Source organism: Mobula hypostoma, chromosome 19 (assembly GCF_963921235.1).
Source record: "Mobula hypostoma chromosome 19, sMobHyp1.1, whole genome shotgun sequence".
Lineage (NCBI taxonomy): Eukaryota > Metazoa > Chordata > Chondrichthyes > Myliobatiformes > Myliobatidae > Mobula > Mobula hypostoma.
This window is the reverse complement of record NC_086115.1, coordinates 34,076,899-34,101,024: the sequence shown is the minus strand read 5'-3', so window position 1 is coordinate 34,101,024 and position 24,126 is coordinate 34,076,899. Positions and strand designations below refer to the sequence as shown.

General features: G+C 43.1%; 1 protein-coding gene across 1 annotated transcript in view; it reads right to left on the bottom strand.

The window, feature by feature from the left end:
- Positions 1 to 2,282: 2,282 nt before the first annotated feature.
- The window catches only part of LOC134359128 (interferon-induced protein with tetratricopeptide repeats 1-like), a 43,548-nt gene continuing 21,704 nt past the window's right edge, over positions 2,283 to 24,126 (bottom strand). The window contains exons 3-5 of the mRNA XM_063072095.1: positions 19,619 to 21,023; positions 8,553 to 8,704; positions 2,283 to 2,382 (exon numbers count right to left, since the gene is read on the bottom strand). Coding sequence (XP_062928165.1) covers positions 2,283 to 2,382; positions 8,553 to 8,704; positions 19,619 to 21,023 — 1,657 coding nt within the window. The remainder of the gene's footprint in view (positions 2,383 to 8,552; positions 8,705 to 19,618; positions 21,024 to 24,126) is intronic.

The window sequence follows — 24,126 nt, the reverse complement described above, 5'->3', positions numbered from 1 at the left end:
CCAATTCTCTATCCACATCCATACCTTACCCCCAATACCGTGTGCTTTAAGTTTGCACATTAATCTCCTGTGTGGGACCTTGACAAAAGCCTTTTGAAATCCAAATATACCACATCCACAGGTTCTGCCCTATCCACTCTACTAGTTACATCCTCAAAAAATTCTATGAGATTCGTCAGACATGATTTTCCTTTCACAAATCCATGCTGACTTTGTCCGATGATTTCACCGCTTTCCAAGTGTGCTGTTATCACATCTTTGATAACTGTCTCTAGCATTTTCCCCACCACCGATGTTAGGCTAACTGGTCTATAATTCTCCAGTTTCTCTCTCCCTGCATTTTCAAAAAGCAGGGTTACATTAGCCACCCACCAATCCTCAGGAATTAGTCCAGAATCTAAAGAGTTTTGAAAAATTATCACTAATGCATCCACTATTTCTTGGGCTACTTCCTTAAGCACTCTGGGATGCAGACTATCTGGCCCTGGGGATTTATCTGCCTTTATTCCCTTCAATTCACCTAACACCACTTCCCTACTAACATGTATTTCCCTCAGTTCCTCCATCTCACTAGACCCTCTGTCCCCTACTATTTCCGGAAGATTATTTATATCCTCCTTAGTGAAGGCAGAACCAAAGTAGATATTCAATTGGTCTGCCATGTCCTTGTTCCCCATAATCAATTTTCCTGTTTCTGTCTGTAGGGGACCTACATTTGTCTTAACCAATCTTTTTCTTTTCACATATCTATAAAAGCTTTTACAGTCAGGTTTTATCTTCCCTGCCAGTTTTCTCTCATAAAACTTTTCCCTTAACGTTACCACTACTGAGGATCCTTACAGCACTGATTCTGCTCGCTGGGGAAAGGAAACATTAGATGATTCAGTCCGAGCGTACTGGGCTAAGAAAGGGCCGGAGTCCTGCCAGAATAAGAATGTGGATATCAAAGCTTTGGAACGAGTATACAAACAGCAGAGACATATTTTCCTCCAAATTTCACTTCAAACTCAAGCTCGTAAATGGTGAGTACATATCAAAGCAATGGCTCTTAGATTCCCCTTCCACCGGCTGTGTGTTTTGTTTTGCATGCAGCATCTTCAGTGATGGTAACTGTCTGTCCATCTTCAAAACTGGCTTTAGCGACTGGAAACATGCCGCTGAGTGCACAGGAGAGCATGAAAATAGTGAACACCGCAGGAAAATGATACTGACCTACATTATGCTGGCGTCTGACAGCAGAAGAATAGATACAGAACTGCAAAAACAGTTCGAGTCAGAGTGTGTCTACTGGACCGATGTATCGAGAAGAGTGTTGGTGATTGTGAAGTTTTTGGTTGAGAGGGGACTGGCTATCCTAGGCTCCAGTGACATATTTGGCAGGCCTGATAATGGCAACTACATAGGCTCAGATCCACAATGGGACAGGACAGGCTGAGTCATCTTACTCTGATGTCACTTGAAAGTGATTTTGTTCGGAAACTGGATTTTAGTGATCTAAAATAAAATTTTTTTGCCAGAAGCCTGAGAATAGCTCCAGATCTAGGGGCAGAGAAGTGGTGCTTTTCCCCTGACAGCCACCAATAGTCAGACACAATGTCTTTAAGACCGAGAACATCAATAACATCAGTAAGATAAAGCTGTTTTGTGAAGTCCACTGAAGTCTGGCAAGTTACGAGTTATCAGACCAGTTCACAGTGCAATTACATGAGCAACATCCCCTGATCCTGCTGTACATTTCTGAAAGAACACAGACCAGCATAGAACATAGATCTTCACAGCACCTTACAGCCCTTCAGCCCATCATGATGTGCCGACCTTTAAACCTACTCTAAGATCAACTCTGCCTGTTGTTTTCTCCCAAAGGAGATGAATTTGCTGCACCATGGATGCAATTTCTCCATCCTGTCCTGAAAGCCACTAGTGGCTGGAAATTATGACAGTTTAGAGTAGCATGTTCCTCTGGTGTATTAACTCAGTTCTGAATACACCCCATAAGCTCCAGTGTGGTCAAATCTACATGGCTATACTGTCCAGCATAGCTGTAGCTGTCATCTCATACTTTTAAAGATATTGGAGATTAAAGATTAGCTCTCCTTGTCACATGTACATCAAAACATACAGTGAAATGCATAGTTTGGCATCATATCAGATCAAAAACGATTGTGCAGAGCGACCGGCAAGTGTGTCAGCATGTTTCTGGCACCAACGTGCTCACTAACCCTAACCCATACATCTTTGGAAACCCACACAGTCACAGAGAGAATGAACACAGTCTTTCCAAATTACTGTCGAAATCGATCCGTGGTAAAGCGATTGCTCTGACTGCTCAGTTTTTCTCTGACTGTCATTGTTCGCAGTCGTACCTGTTTGAGGTAAAGATCCCTGTTTGAAGAAGACAAGTGCAGATAAGCTGACTTGATCAGACTCCTACTCTCCTACTCCTCTTTCCTCTCCTGTCATGAACAAGGATTATTCATGATCCCTTGAACTTGCTGTTGGATCTGGCTATCATACAATACAGAAGGTTCTTCAGAAGTCAGGAATCAGATGCAAATCTTGTGGTTACAGCCTTTTTATTGGATGTTAATAACAAAAAATAATAGTAAACCACTGCAGTTCCCTGCACTGTTTACACCCCAGCAGAGTAATGTACGGATTACCCTACAGTCTTGTTAGTCAACTACAGTGTTAGCCAGTGTGTCTTCACTCTGGGTATTTCAAAGTTAGTGCACTATGATCCACTATTTTCCATAAACCACCTCCTCTATAATAATCTGCACATAAAGATTAATTGCAAGGAAAAGTTCTTTACCTCATGATGTTAGTTGGATGGAAAGCAATTTGTGTCTTTCTCAGTTTGTGCGTTTCTTCTTCTGCTGCGTTTACGTTGCTGCATCTGATGTTCGACTTGACAACCCTTTATACGATCGTTACTTCCTTATTATCACGAGAAAGTCAAATTCAAAGTCTGTTGATAACGCTGAAGCAACTCAAAGCAAATCGGAAGTGTTTCCTGCATAAGCATTGCTTAACCATAAAAATAATGTACATGTCAGCAAAATGCCAGTGTAATGGGTTGTTCTGAGCATTGTTTTTCAACTAATTATAATTTCCTCTGTTTCTGATTGTAAACAATCTACAACTCCGGTCACTATTTTATTTCACTTCTCCATATTTACCATCAATTTTATGTCCCCTGCCAGTTTACTCTCACACTTCATCTTACTGCTGTTAAGCAATCTTTTTTGCCCTCCTTGGCTGAACTCTAAACTGCTCCCAATCCTCAAGCTGCTGCTTTTTTTTTTGGTCTAATTCTGTCCCGAATTTCCATCACAGGGTTGACCCTTCTTTCCTGACGTATTTTTGTGCCAATCAGGAATGAACCATTGTTGTAGCTCATTCTCCAAACATCATACAATGCCCATTCACGATCAACCCATTGAATAGTTTGCCAGTCTGTTGGGTAGGCATAATTTCATTTGTTCAGATTCAGACACTTGATTTCATTCTGTGACTTCACCCAGCATATTAATGAAGAGTTCTAAACTGTTATGGTCGCTCTCTAAACTGCCCATGCGCGACAAAATTGTGAATTATTTTTTCTCATTTCCACAATACCCACTCCAGGATAATCTAGTCTAGATCCTGTCTCATTTGTTCAATGTCTTCAAAAACTGGCATCTAACTTCCTCTTCGAGCCTGATGGTTGAAGGGCAATATCTGTTTTTGAACCTGGTAGTGTGGGACCTAAGGCTCCTGTACCTCCTTCCCGATGGCAGCAGTGAGAAGACTGCATGCGTGGATGATAGTGGACCTTGATGGTGGACACTGCTTTCTCATGGTAGTGGTTTCTGTGGATGTGCTCAATGGTGGAGAGGTCTTTTCCTTTGATGAACTGAGCTGTATACACCACAGTACAGTAAACTACACAGTAAGGTGTGGCCCTGATTTGAATACCTTCCCAAAATCTAAATGCATTTCCTTTTAATTAACTCGACTTGTTAATCCTCAAGGAACTTAAAAGTTCCAAGTAAAATTTATTATCAGAGTCCATGTAGGTCACCTTAGTCTCTGTCGGTATGCAGGTAGTAAGAGTACAGCCAAATGATCCGACTTACCAAAACGTGATTTGAGCAAGGAATGATAGGCATTCCTTATTGCAGTGTAGCAATGGTCTGGTGCTTGCAACTTCTGGTGCAAAAGGTTACTTGCTAGATAAAACTGGGCAGGCTTTATTCAAACGGGCCTGGTTAAAGTCGCTGACTATAATATGAAATGCATTGGGGTGGCCGTTTCTTGTAAACAGACAGCATCGTGCAGTTTTGTGATTGCTTGTTCATAATCAGCCAATGGTTGTATGGTGGACAGATTTGCCAAACTTACTGTATATACCCTTTTAACTTGGTTTAATTGCATTAAAAACTTGCCCAAATGTCCGTTTCTTCTTTGATCTTGGGATTCTGGCACGTTGCCAAAAACAGATGTTAATCTAACTAGCCTTTGTTTCCAAGTTTCTCTTCTGAAAAAACAGGAATGTTGCAGGACTTGGACAGATTAGGAGAATGGGCAAGAAAGTGGCAAATGAAATACAATGTTGGAAAATACAAGGTCATGCACATTGGTAGAAGAAATAGAAGTGCAGAATATTTTCCAAATGCGGAGAAAGTCAAAAAAATCTGGGATGCAAAGGGACTTGGGAGCCCTTGTGCAGAATTCCCTGAAGGTGAACGTGCAGGTTGAGTTGTTGCTAAGGAAGGCAAATGCATTGTTAGCATCCATTTCATGAGATCTAGATCTAGAGCAGGGATGTGAAGCTGAGGCTTTATAAGGCACGGGTGAGGCCTCACCTTGACTATTGTGAACAGTTTTGTCTCCTTGTCTAAGATAAGATGTGCTGGCATTGGAGAGGGTTCAGAGGAGGTTTACAAGGATAATTCTGGGAATGAAAGGGTTACCATATGAGGAACAGTAGATAGCTTACGGCCTGTACTCACTGGAATTTAGAAGGATTGGGTGGTATCTCATTGAAAACTTCAGAATGCTGAAAGGCCTGGACAGAGTAGATGTGGAAAGGATGTTTTTCATGGTGGGAGGACTAGGACAAGAGTGCACAGCCTCAGGATAGAGGGCAATTCATTTAAAACAGAGATTCGGAGAAAATTCTTTGGCCAGAGGGTGGTGAGTTTGTGGAATTTGTTACCACAGGCAATTATGGAGACCAGGTCGTTGGGTGTATATGAAGCAGAGATTGATTGGTTCTTGACTGGCCATAGCATCAAAGGTTACGGGAGGAAGGCCGGGGAGTGGGGCTGAGGAGGGGAAAAAAGAACCGCCCATAGTTGAATGGCAGAGCAGACTCGATGGGTCAAATGGCCTAATTCTGTTCCATTGTTTTATGGTCTTATGGTCTTATCAGATCAGCTCACTATACCCCTCAGCGACAGCCGTAAATTTTATTATATCAGTCACTGTTCACTGAATGCAACCAACTGGGAAAAGTCAGTTCCCCACTGGAGAACTCAGAAATCATGTCATCTGTTCGGAGGACACACTCCTTCATGCAATTCTCGCTTTCCTCACTCCCAGTCAGCTCCCTATTCTAAAATGCCGTAGCACCACAGGATTTGTTTCAAATTATAATCAAATCACAAACCTGAGATCAGGTCCAAAATCCGTATGCTGAATGCTCACAGTTGCCTTCTCCAGGTGTCTGAAAGACTGGGAACAGATCACATTACATTTAACTGATCCAGTTATCTGTGCTAGCAACACTGCACTCCCTCAATCTCAAGTAACTGAGGCTCCCTTCTCTCTGCCCTCATTCATACACCTCTACACTCGTAATGTATATCATCTCTCCAGCCACTGGCAAAGCTTGATCAGTTAAGACTGGTAACCCTGTGTCTACAGGCATATCACATTGCTAGCCTACAAAGAAACCTCTTGTGTACATCCGTGGGTGACCAGTATCGACAATAGATGCGGCCACCAGCTACGTGTCTGACCTGGATACTAATCTGGTCAGTCAGAGAAGGCACTGCTGCCTGTTTTGGTGGGTGACTTTCACAGCTTTCTCTTTTTTGTTGGACACATTGCCCTGATTGGCCATAGCTGTAACATACTGTGCCATCACCTTTATCTTTCTCGTGGAATAGGTTGATCCCTCAACTATCCCCAAAACTAAAACTTCCTGCTGGGTTGAGCTCAGGCCTTCATTCTGCATTTTCATGTAGACTGGATCAGCCATCCATGGATTTCCCAACTGGAGTGTTCCCCATATGCTTAATATTTACACTCTGCATAACCCATGGCAGGCTCATCAGCTCTCTGAACCACAGGCATTATCATTTCCCAGTTACTCTCACCTCCCCCATCACAGCCTCACTTCAACCTTAAAGCATGAATATCTCTCCTCGTTACAGTTATTCCCACGAGTTGCCTATGTACCACCCCACTCTCCCTGGGCCATTGTGTCCCGCAGATTCCTCGGGCATTTCACTTTTACCACGCCTATATATCTTTTGGGTGACTTGGTGAACCTCAATCATTTTGCGAGATTGTGCGAGAATATTCTGAATTTCCATAAGCAATTTTAAGTGAGGTCAGCGCATCCAAAATGCTCTGCTATTCCCCGTGATGAAGGACTTGTGAATGATAGTAACCAGCGTCATGTCATGGTCCGGTCCGTGAAGTCCACTTTCCGGGTCACGGTCCGGTCCATGGTCTCCGGACTCCATGTCTTCCTGCTGTTCCTTGTTTCAGTTGGGCTTAATCATAGGCACCTGATGCTTGTTTTGGGACTGGGAATATAAGTGGCCCTGGGTTCGAGTGTGGTGTCTGGTTTGTCTGTCAGTATCCTGTCCTTGCCTCTGTGGGGTAAGTCAGACCGTCTTTAACATTACCCCGCGGTTAGATCTGTCCCTTCCTGTCCTTGCCTCCATTGGGTAAGCCAGGCCATCTTTGCTGTTACCCTGAGGCTGGACTGCTCCTTTCCCTTCCCCTTCCTTCTGACGCCTTTGCCTGCAACCTGTGTCTGAAGCCTTTGCCTGCAGCCTGTGTCTGGAGCCTTGCCTGCAACCTGTGTCTGAAGCCTTTGCCTGCAGCCTGTGTCTGGAGCCTTGCCTGCAACATTGTCAAGTTCTACCACTGGAGCGAGACTGGATCCTCGCTGCATCAAGATAAGGAAATGTATGTCATTGAGTTAGAACTGTCTCTGTGTCCATGCATTCATTAGGTAGGTCTGGCCGTTTGCCACTACCTAGTGTTAGGAACCGTCTCGTCGTGTTCAGCATTCTGTGTAGCGCCCCGGCCCCAAGTCCTGTTCCCAAGGAGGGGTCCTGGCTCTATGTTCCGTGTACGAGTTCCAGCCCGAAGTCCTGTTCCGAAGGAGGGGTGCCCACTCTGTGTTCCTGTCTCTCAAGCCCAAGGCATGGTGTTCCCGTGCTCTGGACCAAGGCTCCCGTGTCCTCCCCAAGACCAAGGCTCTGTGTTCTGCATTCCTGTTATTCCGTGTCCTAGGTTCCAAGATTCCAGTCATACTGACATACTGAAAGCTCCTGGGTAAGAGGATAAACTACATCTGGTTGTGGAGCATTTGCTTTGGGTAATGAGTTTACCATTACCACAGCTACCTCCAGGTCACCCTTAGGCAATGTTTCATCGACTATACAAAAGCTTTTGACACTGTCAGACACCAAGTTCTTCTGAAAATGCTTCAAGATCTTGACATAGATGGGAAAGATATACCTTTCTTAAGAAACTTATGCTGGGACCAGACAGCATCCATCAGAATAGAAGGAGAAGTGAGTGGGTATGTGAATATCATGAGAGGAGTCAGGCAAGGTTGTCTTTTCGACAGACATATTCCACCTGAATAGTGAAAATATCTTGAGAAGTATCAAAAGCATCAAAGGATTCACAATTGGAGGCCATAATATAAATAACATCAGATATGCTGATGACATCATACTAATAGTTGTCTCAGAAACAAAACTTCAAGAACTACTCACTGTAGTGGCAGCAGAAAGTAATCGCAGAGGCCTCTCAATCAACACCAAGAAGACAGAAAGCATGGTCATCTCCAGAAAGACAAACATCCCACAATGTGTGATCAAGATCAGAAATACAAACATCAAACAAGTCAACACATTCGGATATCTTGGCAGCCTAATAATAAGTGATGGCAGGTGCGACACAGATATCAAATACAGAATAGCAATGGTGAAAGAAGCTTTCCAAAAAATAAAGACCATATTAACAGACAGAAAGATGAGCATGTACTCTCAAAACAGAATACTGCAGTGCTATGTTTATTTTATCCCATCTTAAGGAAGTGAAAGCTGGACCATTTCCCCAGCAATGGAAAAGAGACTAGAAGCAACTGAATTATGGTTCTACAGGAGAATGTTAAAAATATCATGGACCACACACACATCAAATGAAGAAGTTCTCAGAAGAGCCCAAGCAGTTCGATTACTCATACCAACAATAAGAGAAAGACAACTCAGATTCCTAGGACACATCATGCGGAAAGATCAACAAGAAAAACTTACTTTCTGGAAAGATCGAGAGGAAGACCTCGGCCTATGTACATCAAAAGCCTAGCTAGGTGGCTACACATCGAGGTAATGGAAGTCATCCGAAAAATGAGGGATAGATCTATATGGAAAACCATTGTTACCAACGTCCACATCGGATATGGTACCTAGACAGACAGAGACATACTGAAAATCACTTGGTCTGTACTCTGTAATCATCCACTTCAGTGCCACTGAACTTCTGATCCCTGTTGTATAAAAGTGTGTTACTTAAAAGTTTCAAACATAATCTTAAAGAACATGAACACATTTACAAACACTATACATTCTCTCAAACAAGTACACATGCATCCTCTTGTGTCCTGAATGGTCAGTAAGTGCCTTTCACTTCTGCGCTATCCGTAACACCACCAACCTTCGTGTCACCTGCAGTGAAGGAATCTCATTAGAAGACTCATCATGATTTTCAGAGTTGGTTCCTTTAGACTTTAATCCCCTGAAGCCCACTTTTGTTTCTGAATACTGGAGTGAGTAATCTTCAACGAAGCACAAGGCGTGGGAATGATAATAACAAAGTTACTATTTCAAAATCACACTTTCATAAATGGTTGCTATGGTAGCGACACGGTTTGTGCATCACTATTGCAGCTCGGGCCGTTCAGAGTTTGGAGTTCAAGTCTGGCACCATCTGTAAGGGGTTTGTATGTTCTCTCTGAGTTTCCTCCCGGTCCTCTAGTTTTCTCCCACTGTCCAAAGACGCACAGTTCTTGAGTTAATTGTTCATTTTAAATGGCCCTGCGATTTGGCCTGTGTGAAATAAGTATTTGCTGGGAGGTGTGGCTCATTTCCTGGAAGTACCTGACCTGTTCTGCACTGCATCTTGAAATAAATGAAACCCTGTTTGAGCGGACATCTCTGGAAACACGGCAGGTTAGCCTCTCACTAACAAGCCAACGTATTCAGCGGTGAGAAAACCACCTTTCTCCAACTCCGTACATCTAGGACTTGGGTCCCAGCAGACTGGGACAGCCAGGATATATCGACCACCCGCACCCCAGTCTGAGCGATTACTATGTAAATACTGTCCGCATGCATTTCGCCATTGGCAAGAAGTAACAGGTCGTACACTTTGTATATTGTAAAGAAAGTATATTTACAAATTTATGCTTTATTGAACAGTTAGTAGGAAAAAAATTATTGGATGAATATCATCTAATTTCAAAAGATTACTGTAGATCTCCTTCACTTTGGAATACTCTCCATTTCTTTCACTTACAACTGCAGAATCCAGTTGTGGTTTAATAGCTGATATTGGACGGTGCTCAAATGCCTTTCCAAAATGATGCTTGTATTGATTAAACAACTTTGCTTTCTGGCGAAATGCAGGGTGACAAGGGTTTCAATTAAGTTCTGAATGGCTTCTTTATTGTTTCCCTGCAGACATTTATGAAAGCGAGTTGATTGTGAAACATGGTTTGATATTTCACACCCAGATTTTTATAGCATCTCACAGTCTGTATGTCATATCTTCCAAGTCAACGTTTCCCTTCTGAGGGTCCCACGTGAAGTGACATTGAAGCTGATCGAGCTTCTCTTTCAACAAATCTCTTTGTGTGTTGCTGTTAGTGAAGAAAATTCATGAAATTCATCACTTCATACATGATCATTTTTCTTCACATCATTACTTGTAACAAAGCCGAGAGTTATTGTGTCCTCCTAACTTTAAACAACACATGAATAAATTTCAAGTTGTCCATCTAGCGACCCCAAATGGGAGTTACTTTTATTTCATATTTGCATTATTACATATACATCAAGTTGTACACTTTATTATGTACACCTGTACACCTGCTCGTTAATGCAAATATCCGATCAGTCAATCACGTGGCAGCAACTCAATGATGGGCCAAAGGCCTATTTTTGTCTGTGGTGACACTGACATTCTCTGACGTCTTACTCTCACCAGCCTTGGTACTGCTAAGCATCCAAAATGGTACAGAAAGTGTTGCAGATACTAGACGTCTAAATAACAACAGAAAGTACTGGATATGTTTATCTGTCTGGTGTTGTTGAAACAAGTGACTGGGCTGTAATCTGTTTAAATGGGAGATAATTTCTTGCAATGAAAGCTTATTGGCCTGAAATAATAAGTCTGCTTTACTTTTGACACAAGCATCCTGATCTGTCTTTACTGATGTGCCTATGAATGCACAATACCAACACTGAGCACCAAATACAGTTATAGCAAAAAAAACCCAAAAAAACAGCAGAGATGGAAAACACTTTGGAGTCCGGTATTGCTACTAACTAATGATATTGATTAGTAACTACTCAATACAGTAATATAAATGCAGATAAATCAAACAGGTTAGCAATGATTATATATAAGTAAGTGTATCAGTAAGTGTGGAAATATATGAAAAGGCAAACAACAGGAATTCTGCAGATGCTGGAAATTCAAGCAACACACATCAAATTTGCTGGTGAACGCAGCAGGCCAGGCAGCATCTCTAGGAAGAGGTACAGTCGACGTTTCAGGCCGAGACCCTTCGTCAGGACTAACTGAAGGAAGAGTTAGTAAGAGATTTGAAAGTGAGAGGGGGAGGGGGAGATCCAAAATGATAGGAGAAGACAGGAGGGGGAGGAATGGAGCCAAGAGCTGGACAGTTGATTGGCAAAGGGGATACGAGAGGATCATGGGACAGGAGGTCCGGGAAGAAAGACAAGGTGGGGGGGGAACCAGAGGATGGGCAAGGGGTATAGTCAGAGGGACAGAGGGAGAAAAAAGAGAGTGAGAGAAAGAATATATGAAAACCAAGTTTCTTCAAGTCTAAGGGTAAATAGATAGTCTTACGATGATGAGTAAAGTTCAGTTCAGTTCGTGGTATTGAGTTGAGTAGTAATGGTGAGAGAGAGAGAGGGAGAGATTTGAGGGTTGGCTATACACATAACTCCCCACTGGTCACACCCTGTCCACACTGCGTGAGCCACTGATCGATCCTTCAAAAATCCACTTTTTCTGTGGGCACAACATAGCTCATTCAGTGTCCAAAATCATATGGTGCAGGTCTATCATCTGACCTTCTGTATATCTCCCCGTGCTGAATACCAACTGTCTCTCAAATCAGCTCCTCCCTTCTCTCTCTGTGTAAGAATGTACAAGCAGCCCATGTCCTTGTAGAAATGTAAACATGCTGCAGAAAAATCATAACACCATCTCAAAGCAGTCTTCATCTCTCTCTCTCTTAAAAACAAGATGTCGATGTTAAATAACCCTCTCTTTCTTCTTTTAACAAGGTGTCTGTTGTTGAGCACCTCTCTCGCTCTCTCTTTTCAAAAGCACAGTTCATAGGGTTAATTCAGGACCCTGTCACAGTAGTTAATGTGTGACAAACAGCAGTTCTGAAAAAAAAATGGCTTGCCTCTATCGTTCATATGTCTGGAAATTCCATTGCATAGCACCATATTTTACAAGGTTATGAAATAAAATTGATTTAACCTGGAATAAATCATATTTGTCCTCAAATAATTCCACTGCATGCATGCATAATGGCACTGTGCAGCTGAATTTTGTTGCCTTTGAGGACCAGGGACTATGGTGTGTGCTGATGCAGAAATGTCTGGATCCAGAGATTTGTTTGCGAGGTCTGCTCTTACCCCATCATCTCGCTAGCCTACTAGAGATTCACCACCTCCAATGTGATCCCACAACCTGGCACATATTTCCCTCCACCCACCTTCCTCATTCCAAAGGGATCACTTCCTACTCTACTCCCTTGTCTATTCGTCCCTCCCCACTCATCTCCCTTCTGGCACTCGCCTCTGTGGGGTAAGTCAGGCTGTCTTTGCCGTTACTCTGAGGTTGGATCTGTCCCTTCCTGTCCTTGCCTCCGTTGGGTAAGCCAGACCACCTTTGCCATAACCCTGAGGCTGGACTGTTCCTTTCCCCTTCCTTCTGAATCCTTGCCTGCTACCTTCATCTGCCTCTTTGTCAGAATTCCCCGTCAAGTTCTAGCGCCGGAATAAGACCAGAGCCTTGCTGTGTCCAGATAAGGAACTGTCTATCGTTGTTTAGAACTGTCTCTGTGTTCACGCCTTCGCAAGGTAGTTCCAGCTGTTTGCTGCTAACTTGTGTTGGGAACCATCTCATCGTGATCAACATTCCGTGTATGAGTCCCGGCCCTATGTCCCGTTCCCAAGGAGGTGTCCCAGCTCCGTGTTCTGTGTTTGAGTCCTGGCCCTATGTCCTGTTCCCAAGAAGGGGTCACAACTCTGTGTTCCATGTTCCTGTCTCTCAAGTCCAAGGCTCCGTGTTCCCATGCTCTGGACCAATGCTTCGAGCATCCAGTCCTCGTCCAAGGCTCCGAGGTTCCTGTCTCCCAAGACCACATCATGTCTTCGCCTCGCTCCGGAGTCCGAGCCCGAGTCAAGACCCAGATTCTGGGTCCTTGCCCAGTCTTTGGCTCGGAGTCCATACTCAAGCCTCGAAGAACCCAAGCCTCGTCATGTCCTTGCCTAGTTCCAGGTTCAGAGCCCGAGTCAAGACCCAGGCTCTGGGTCCTTGTCCAGTCTCTGGCTCGGAGTCCAAGCCCAGGCTCGTAGTTCAAAGTTCCTTTTCCTGGTGCCACTTTCCTCGCCAAAGTCCTAGACCTAGTCTGTGTTCCTGTCCCAGCTCCTAGTCAGTGTCCAGTCAAGTCCCTAACTCTAGTCCAGTCCTGTTCCTAGTACTTCAGAGTCTGTGTCCTGCATTTGGGTCCTCTTCACGCCCCCCCGTATGACACCAGGAGGGGATGTTTCCAACAGTGGAAGAGTCTTGGACCAGATGTCATTGTCACAGTATAGAAGGATGTCCCTTTAGAAAAGAAATGAGGAGGAATTTCTTTAGCTAAAGTCTAGTGAATCTGTGCAATTGATTGCCACAGACGGCCATGGAGACCAAGTCATTGTGTGTTTTTAAAGCGGAGGTTGATAGGTTCTAAATTAGTTAGGGTGTCAGATGTTGTGGGGAGAAGGCAGGAGAATGTGGTTCAGAGAGATATTGAATCAGCCATGATTAAATGGTGATTCAGGCTCAACTGGCCAAATGGCCTAATTCTACATCTATGTCTTATCCTTTTGTTGCAACAGTTTTTTTAGTTAGCTTAAAATTTGGATCATGTCATCCACAATGTAGGGTCAAACCATTGAAATTTGAGACTGCTTATCTATTAATGTCTCTTATAAATCCAATACCTCCCTCCCCTTTCTGTCAATCTCACCATCTCTATCTCTGGAGACAGCTTGTCTACTGATGTCTATGACAAACCCACGGACTCTCACAGCTAGCTGGACTATACCTCTTTCCGCCCTATTACTTGTAAAAACGCCGTCCCTTCTCTCAACACACATCAAAGTTGCTGGTGAACGCAGCAGACCAGGCAGAATCTCTGGGAAGAGGTACAGTCGATGTTTCGGGCAAGACCCTTTGTCAGGACTAACTGAAAGAAGAGCTAGTAAGAGATTTGAGAGGGGCAGGGGGAGATCCAAAATGCTAGGAGAAGACAGGAGGGAGAGGGATGGAGCCAAGAGCCAGACAGTTGATAGGCAAAAGGGATATGAGAGGATCATGGGACAGGAGGCCTAGGAAGAAAGAAAAGTGGGAGGGAGGCAAAAGCCCAGAGGATGGGCAAGGGGTATAGTGAGAGGGACAGAGGGAGAAAAAGGAGAGAGAGACAAAGAATGTGTGTACATAATTAAATAACGGATGGGGTATGAGGGGGATGTGGGGCATTAGTGGAAGTTTGAGAAGTCAATGTTCATGCCATCAGGTTGGAGTCTACCCAGACGGAATATAAAGTGTTGCTCCTCCAACCTGAGTGTGGCTTCATCTTTACAGTAGAGGAGGCAGTGGAAAGAAATATCAGAATGGGAATGGGACGTGGAATTAAAATGTGTGGCCACTGGGAGATCTTTGTTTCTCTGGCGGACAGAGACCTTCCCTCAATTCTTCCATCTCCACCACATCTGCTCTCAGGATGAGCCTTTTCATCTAGAACAAAGAAGATGTCCTCCTTTTTCAAAGAAAGGAACTTCCCTTCCTCCACCATCAATACTGCCTTCAACTGCATCTCTTCTATTTCACGCATGTTTGCTCTTAATCCATCCTCCCGCCACCCTACCATGGATAGGGTTCCTCTTGTCCTCACCTACCATCCGACCGGCCTCCACGTCCTGCACTTAATTCTTTGAAATTTCAGCCACCTTCATTGGGATCCTACCACCAATCAAATCTTTCCCTTAGCCCCACTTCCTTCTTTCCACAGGGATCGAACTGTACGTGATTCCTTCTCCATCCGTCCCTCCCCACTGATCGCTCTCCTGGCACTTATCCTTGCAAGCGGAACAAATGCTACACCTGACCCTAACACCACACTGATCACTGCCATTCAAGGACCCAAACAGTCCTTCCAGGTGAGGCGACACTTCTCCTGTGAGTCTGTTGTGTCATATACTGTCCAGTGCTCCCACTGTGGCCTCAGGTATATCGCTGAGGCCTGACGTAGTCTAGGAGACCTTTACGCCAAGCACCTACGCTCCATTTGCCACAAAAAGTGGGATCTTCCAGCGGCCACTCATTTTAATTCCACTTTCCATTCCCATTCCGAAATGTCAAACAATGGTTTCCCCTACAACCACACTCAGAGAGGAGGAACAACACCTTATATTTTGTCTGGGTAGCCTCCAACCTCGATTTCTCGAACTTCCAGTAGTGTCTCCAACACCCTCCCACCACCACCCCCTCTGTCACCAGTCCTGCCCCCTTTTCCTTCTCTCATCGTAACTCCTTCCCTGCCCGTCACCTCCCTGTGGTACTCCTCACCCCTTTACATTCTACTATCCCCACATAAAAGATTCCCCTGTCTCCAGCCCAGTATCTCTTTCACCAGTCAACTTCCCAGCTCTTCACTTCACCCTTTCGCTTACCGGTTTTGCTTCTCTTTTCCCTCCCCCCACATTTTAAAACTATTCCTCATTTTTTTATCCAGTCTTGCTGAAGGGACTTGGCGCAAAATGTCAACTGTACTTTTTTCCATAGATGCTGCCTGGCCTGCTGTGTTCCTCCAGCATTTTCTGTGTTACTCAAATTTTAGGCAATTGTCCATTATTCTTTTCATCATATTTTTATTCACTTTGAACTTCCTTCTTTTTATTTTCCCTGACTGAGATGGCACCAGTATTCAGATATTAGACAGAATTTCCTGCCTACTATGATGAGGGATTCTGAAGGTTTGCTGAAGAGCTGCAGTGACTGGTGTGTTATGGGTGGAGAGTCTCACTGTTACACTGAGTGCTTTCAATAGCTGATCATGTCTCTTTAAAACATTGGTTTGGTCCAATGATATGAGGTCCTGCTCCCTGTGTCTCTTATGGACAAAATGTCAATGTGGACCAAATACAGAACCCTTGCCAACTTTAGTGCTGTAGGCATGATGTTGGGTGGTTCTTCAGACAGGTCGACCACTTCAGCTCATTGACTGAGCCTGGTCCCCTTGGGTCTGTGTAAATCTGCCACATCCGCATACTTCATAGGTTAACAATTTACAAGGTTGTTGTAAATTGCATCCAGCATAATTTTCGGAAGGGGAATCAAAGTGAGATGAGTGAACATGTTAGAGAGAAGGGTTAGGCGGGAATAAACTCTGATGGGAGAGTTTGCATCGCATTAATTAAATGGGGTGAATGGCCTTCTTCTGCATAAGGAGCTAAACAGAAACATGGAATATGAAACATAACATGTCTAAGTGGTGACAGGCAGAGCATGGTGTGCATTATATTGAAAATGATCAAAGTTCTGCTGAGCACTCTGCACTTTCCCATCAGTCCTTGTGTTGCTTGTAAACCGACAACAGCCTGCCCCTTTGTGGAAGTTGAGGCAAAGCAAGGATGGACAAAATGTCCGGGCAAGGATCGATTGTAGATAGGTGCAGACAGCTTAGGTAAGAAAGGTATCTGATGAATGTAGCTTCCATTTTCACTGCTAAGAACTGGAGCCGTTTTAGCTGACAGAGATGAGGTAAGAATTAAACTGAAGTATTCAAGGGGTACGCACCAATTAAGGAATAATTGTGTTATTAAATTTTAAATATTGTCAATTGTTAGGCAGTATTTTATATCGACTTTAACCACCTGTATTGTGAGTGGTTATTGATTTTGCAAATAAGAAATTCAAACATGCACAGCTTCAAGAAATCAACACAAACAAAATACTGTGCGTACTCCGCGGGTCAGGCAGTATCCAGGGAAATGTATAAACAGTCAAGGCTTCTGGATGAGACCCTTCTTCATGACTGGAAAGAAAAGGTGGAAAACGCCAGATCAAAAAAAAGTTTTGGGGGGAGGGGGAACAGTTAGAAGGTGTTTGGTGAACGTGATACCAGAAAGGTAGAAAAGATAAAGGGCTGGAAAGGAAGGAACTCAACAGGAGAGGAGAGGAGAGTGGACCAGAGGAGAAAGGGGGGTTAGAAGGGATCCAGTGGGAAGTGATAGAGAGGTGAGAAGAGCTAAGAGGCCAGAATGAGGAATAGAAGAAGAGGGAAGGGTTAGGGAATTCTTTCTCCGCAGAAAGAGAAGTTGATATTCATGCCATCAGGTTGGAGGTTGCCCAGACGGAATGTAAGGTGTTGCTCCTCCATTCTGAGGGTGATCTCAAGAGGAGACCATGGACTGAGATGTCACAGTGGGAATGGGAATGAGAATTAAAATGTTTCATCACTGGGAATGGTCTACATTTGTACCTGCTAGTCAATTCTGTATAAAAATGACATTTCTCTGTTCAGACTTCAGAAGTGTGTGGAGACAGAAGACATGCTCTTCGTCTTGTGCACAAGTAAGTGAAGTGTAATTTTATTTTATTTATTTTATTTAGACATACAGCATGGACCAGCCTGTACTAGCCCAATGAGACTCACCACCCAGAACCCACCTATATAACCCTAGCATAATATCAGGACAGTTTGCAATGACAAATCACCCTACTAACAGGTTTGACTTTGGAATGTGGGAGGAAAAGCGGAGCACCCAGAGGAACAGAAAAACTCCTTATAGACAGCATCAGAATGGAACTCTGAACTCTGATGTCCAAGCTAGAATAGCATTCTCCTAACCACTATTCTACCGTGGTGATTGAGGAACAAGTGTCCAGTTAATCGGCGATGACACCTTCTCTCTTTGAAATTTCAGATGATTGTTCCCGAGCTGGTTCTCATATGGCTTTCTCTTTTCTGCATCTCCCTTCTCATTCTTCTCAACTCTGAAAATTTTATGGGGACAACAGCTCACTTAGCGTATAACCATATCTGATTTCCATTGTCTAATTATGCGGTTATCTCATTATCAGCAGCCAATCCCTTGCACATCACAGGAATGTCTTTTGGCTATCACTTTACCAACACCATTGGTCAAGTCAAAGGCATGATCCTTGCACTATAACCTTCCATCTTCTTTTTCCATTATGAGTCCATTGGCTCACACAGTCTTGTTTGCTGTGTTGCAGATACATTGTCCTTGGCTGTTAGCTATTATGAATGAAAACTCTAATCCTTTTTTTTTGTTAAAAATATTACCTTTTTGAAATCCATGAATAATTGACAAAACCGCTCTACCGCAACTTGCCAGTCATTCCCCTTCCAGGACACTCCTCCACCACACTCAGCAGGTTGGAATCATGCTGTTAAGGATTTGTTGTTTGCGTTCCTTTGATTGTGTCAACACAAGACCAACTTTTGCTCTGAAGCTTTAATTATCAGACATATCTAAAAAGGACATTTTACCATTATCCTTAAGATACAATGTTACGTACCCCATAACTGGGTTGCCAAACCAGCAGAAATGGACCACTTAGTTTTGTCTGGATTACTGGAACTAAGAAAGTTTTATTAAAGAAATAAGTAACACAGTACTCTAATCGTAAAGATATGAATGCAACAGATTAGCAATGATAAAACACACATGTACACAGAACTAGGGTAATAGGAATCAAACAAGCTCTATCGCAGTCTAGGGGTAAAATGATCAGTCTCATGTGATGCAAAGTTCAGTTCAGCTTAGGACAGTTCGCAGTAATCACTGTTGTGCCATTGGGGAGAGAGAGAGAGAGGATGATATGCAAATCTGATTCAGGCAGACCTTGGTGTTCTTCGCAGTTAGCTTTCGGGCGAAGCCTTTTAATGTCTTCTGTGGTCACCGATGTGACCCCTCCGTTCCGGATACGACCGTTCTTCCGCGGTGAACCCAGCACCCAGGCGAGGGTGGACACACACACCAGGTTCCTGCCAATTGTACCTTTTCACCCTGTGCGTCTATGGTCGGTTCCCGCGTCCAGACCTCCAAATCATACCAACTTGTGGGGGCACACCGCTCTTCCAGGGTCTCGTTATCTCGTGATCTCGTGGTGTGTTTTGCCTTAGCGAACCTGTTCTTTTTATCCCCCTGCTGGGGTGTCACTCGTCCATCAAACTTCAAACAGTTCAGGTTCATACAATCGGTCTGTCAATACTCGGACTGGTGTCTCTTTCCGTTATCTCTCTCTCCTCTCTCATTAACATTTTGAATGTTTCTCCATTGTCTCACTTACCTCTTTCATTAGCATCAATCTTCTGATAACTTGATTTTTCGTCACAACAATCACACTCGAAAAATCATTCCAGAGTTCCGCTAATACATTAGAATACATGTGAAAAGTAAAATACATTCAATGGTTAATAGGACCAACAAACCAATGTAGAAAAATATTTGATTTCTCATTTCACTCCACTTGCTGCAGTATCCCAAATCCCATTTTTCCAAAGTCTAGAGAAGCACAACCGAATTCAGTTTGCTCAGGGTCCTTGAGGAATTAGTATTTTTATAAAAGAAGCAGAATAATTGGGTATAGTTACAAAGGGACCATTTTTGCAAATCGAACACTAATGAGTAAGAGAAGGTGCTAAGAGGATATAACTAGTAAAGAAACACCCCACCAAACCTATCCTCAAATCAGATAGAAATGCATCTTTTAAACATCCCAGTGGTGCTCAGATACGTAACCGAGAAAGAGCACTCACATATTCCTCATTGTCAGGATCAAACTCCAAGGCCATCTCAAAGTACTCAGCTGCTCTACCCTGGTTCCCATCCAGCTGATACAGAAATGCTCTGACACCAAGAGCCTCGCTGTCTTGTGCATTTACACTAAGTTTTCTATCTGTCCACTCCTCCAAATTCATGCGACATTTTTCCCGTTCTATTGAGTTATATTCAATTTTCACTCCTTTCAGGAAGAGGCGAACAGCATTTGTTTCAGAATTCTTCTGGTTTAGTTCAAATAACCCAGCTTCCAGACATATGCTCTGCATGTTTTCTGGTCGAATGTCCACTAACTCCTTCAATCTACTGTAGATCTCCTCTGCTCTGTAATACTCCCCACTTGTTATGCAGATGTCTGCAAAGTCCAGTTGTGCTCTAATAAATGACCTTGGACGGTGCTCAAAAGCCTTTTCAAAGTGATACTTGCATAGATTGATCAACTCAGCTCTCTGCTGAAATTCAGGATTGCGAGCGTATCTGCTACGAGTGTATTTCAGCTTCTTTCTGTAGCACAATCCAAGTTGGTGGTATAAGAAACCAGAGTGTGGAGTTAACTCTAATGCTTTTTTCAACAGCTCGATTGCTTTCTCCACAGATCCTACTTGTCTATAATATTTTGCAGCATAGCGAAGCACATATGGAAGATCTGGGGTCTTCTGCAATGCTTGTTCAACGAATTTACGTGCTTCCTCATTTTGTTGTAACCTCAGCAGTTTTAGAGCCAACAGCACCATGGCCACAGCATCATCTGGATCAAGCTCCAGTACTCGTCGGAAATACTTCACTGACTGACTCTGATCACGACTCTCTGGGGTTCCAGACATTGATTCCAGACGAGACAGTGCAGTCGCATATCCCATTATCCACTCGGTGTTGTCAGGGTCTTGCTCCAGAGCCTTTGCAAAGCATTCCTTTGCCTCCTCATAGAATTCAGAAGCAGAATTCAACAATGACCATCCCTTCTCCCCGTACACCTCAGGGATCTTTGCTGTATAGCGAGGGCCGTCACTGAGCGGTTTACAGATCATCTCCAGCTTTTCGAGGTAGGACTGGGACTCGGTCAGCTGTCCCATGTGGTAATGTACCCAGGCAAAGTTTCCATAGATGATGATGCTTCTTCTTTCAAATTCATCTTTGTGGTTCTCCCTCAGAATTTTTTCAGCTTCCTTTAAATTTTGAATTGCTTCCACACATTTGCCCTGCAAACAATTTAAAAAAGCAAATTGGTTGTAGGCCTGATCTTTATACTTCATATTCATATCGATAGAATCTTGCAATCTGTGCATCAGATCTTCCAAGTCAATAGTTTCCTTCTGTGGTCTCCATGTGAAGTGACACTGCAGTTGATCGAGCTTCTCTTTCAATACATCTCCCGGTGTGTTGCTGCAAGAGAGAAAAACATAATCATGAATTCCATCTCAGATCACTTGATACAGATCTGCCCTGTAATCCCATAAAGAGCTGATTTACTAACTGTATGAAAGCTGCCTTTTAAAGTTTTTTTTAAAATTATGACATTGAAAGCCTGGAAATGCTCAGCCTGTCAGTCTGCATCTGAGGAAGGAGAATCTATCAATGTTTCAGATCAATAACCCTATATGAAGAATTGATTCATGTGATGAAGATAGAAATGTGTCTCCTGAACAGCCTAGGCAGCTGATCTGTTGTTTCACTACACTGATGTTGCACTTGGTTTCTCCCAAAGGAGATGAATTTGCCGCACCATGGATGCAGTTCCTCCATCCTGTCCTGAAAGCCACTAGGGGCTGGAAGTTATGACAGTTTAGAGTAGCATGTTCCTCTGGTTTATTAACTAAGTACTCAATACACCCCATAAGCTCCAATGTGCTCAAATCTACATAGATGTAGTATATGGCAGAGCTGAACCACATCCTACTTTTAAAGAATTTAAGATTGATGATTAGCTTTTTTTATCACATGTACATGAAAATATACAGTGAAATACCTCGTTTGACATTATATCAGATGAAAAAGGGTAGCCGACAAGTGTGTCACCATGTTTCCGGCACCAACATGCACACCCACCCTAACCCATACATCTTTGGAATGTAGGAGGAGAGTCGAACACCCGGAGGAAACCCATGCAGTCACATCAGACTCTTGATCCAATGGGGAAAACTTCACTCAACTTCACTTGGCCCATTATTGAAATGTACCCACAGCCATTAGACCCAGTTTCAAAGGCTCTTCATTTTATGTTCTCCATATTAATTACTTATTTATTTTTATTATTTCTTTTTTTTATATTTGCAAAGTTTGTTTTCTGCATTCTGGTTGAACAGCCTAGTTGAGTGATCTTTCATTAATTATGTAATAACTGTTATCCTATAGATTTATTGAGTATGCTCACAAAAATGAATCTCAGGATTGAATATGGTGACATATATGTACTTTGACAATAAAATTCACTTGGAACTTTGAACACTGAATGGAAACAATAAAAGATGAACACCCGATGTGCAAGAGAATAAAAAAAACACAAGTTGTGAAATAATTCAAGCAAACAACAACATTCCATACCAAAATGTGTCCTCAGATCCGAACCCGGGATGAAGGGTTTTGGCCCAAAACATCTACTGTTTCATCTCTTCATCTGCGGAGGTCCCCCAGCATTCTGTGCGTATCACCTCCAACAACTAAATTGCTGTCCCGTGAGTGCAAGTTGTTTTGACAGAAGTGTTCAGATAAAGAACGCGCTTTCATGACACATGGTATTCTGCAGAGTAGCACACACAAAGTGCTAGAGGAGCTCAGCAGGTCAGGCAGAGAGTTTTCTCAGTGGACCTTATCAAATCTTTTACTGTAATCTCCAACATCTAGGTAAATATCAGCCTTTCTACATAACCTGTCTTCACAATTAGTGCTTTCAGGACCAGCCTCATTTTAAGGAATCTTCAAGCTCAGAGTCTGATGTTTGAAATATTGTGCCCAGAATAAACTCTAAAACTCAGCCATTGTAAATTATTGAGAGATTTATACAGAAGTAGCACAACAAGTATACGTAGATTCCAACATCCCTTGAAATTAAGGCTATGTTTCTATTTGTCACGTCAGTTATTTGTCTGCTGAGTGTCATAATTTCCCTGTATTTCTCTGCTCTTTCACCAGTATCCATATTTTTCACAGCACATTCCGGTTTGCTCACTTTTTCCTACTCACCTTTTTGCCAATGATCCATTGCAGCTTTTAATCCCCATCTGCTCAATTCACTAGACCTCTCAGTGACAGCTGTAAACTTTAGTATCTCACTCACTGCTCCTGCAGTTCACTGAATGCAAACTACTGGGAAAAGTCAGTTCCCCACTGCGGAACTTAAAAATCATGTCATCAATTCGGAGGATACGCTCCTTCGTGTAATGTTCGCTTTCCACACTCCCAATCAGCTCCCTATCCTTCAATGTCTTAGCACCACAGGCCTTATTTCAAATTATTATCAGACCATGGGATATCAAACTGAGTGCTCACATTCTGTGGGCTCATCCCACTCCAGTGGTCTCTGATCCCAGGATCAAGCTAAAGTCCCCACATCACAAACCTGAGATCAGATCCACAATCCTTATGCTGAATGAACACCGGCAACTTTTCTAGGTCCCTTCATGTCCAGAAACAGATTATATTAAATCTGACTGATCCAGCTATCCATGCTAATGTCACTGTCAAATGTCCGAGAATTTGTAAACATTCTGTAAATGAAGATACGACTCACCTCATGATGCTGTGCAGAATTCCAGCTGCACCTCAGATGGCTGGTTAGCTGAGTAACTCTGCAAAGTGTTGTTCTAGTTGTTTATATAGTGTCCGGGTGGAGCTAAAATCTATCAAAATATTTGTCTCAAAGTGGATGAAGAAAGCAAAGCTGAAGAAGCCGGATGTTTTCTCCCTGGAAATTGTTTGTGTCATGAAGAATTTTCCATGTTGAGAATGTCAGGGGGCAGAAGCGAGTCTATTTTCTATTACTAAGGAGAAGGTGCTTGGGAAGCTGGAAGGTCTGAAGATAGATAAGTCACCTGGACAAGGTGGATTACACTCCAGGGCTCTGAAAGAACTAGACGAAGCAATAGTGCAGGCCTACGTTGTGATCTTTCAAGAATCACTAGATTCTGGAATAGTTCTGGAGGACTGGAAATTTGCAAATATCATTCCACTCTTTAAGAATGAAGGGAGGCAGAAGAAAAGAAATTATAGGCCAGTTAGCCTGGATTCAGTGATTGAGAAGATGTTGGAATCCACTATTAATGATGATGTTTCAGTGTACCTGGAGGCACATGATGAAATAGGTCAAAGTCAGCATGGTTTCTTTAAGGGGAAAACCTGCATGACAAGTCTGTTGGAAATCTTTGAAGAAATAACAGGCAGGATAGGCAAAGTCAATGGATACTGTTTACTTGGATTTTCAGAAATCCTTTGACAAGGTACTGCACATGAGGCAGCTTAACAAGAAAAGGAACCATGGTATTGCAGGAAA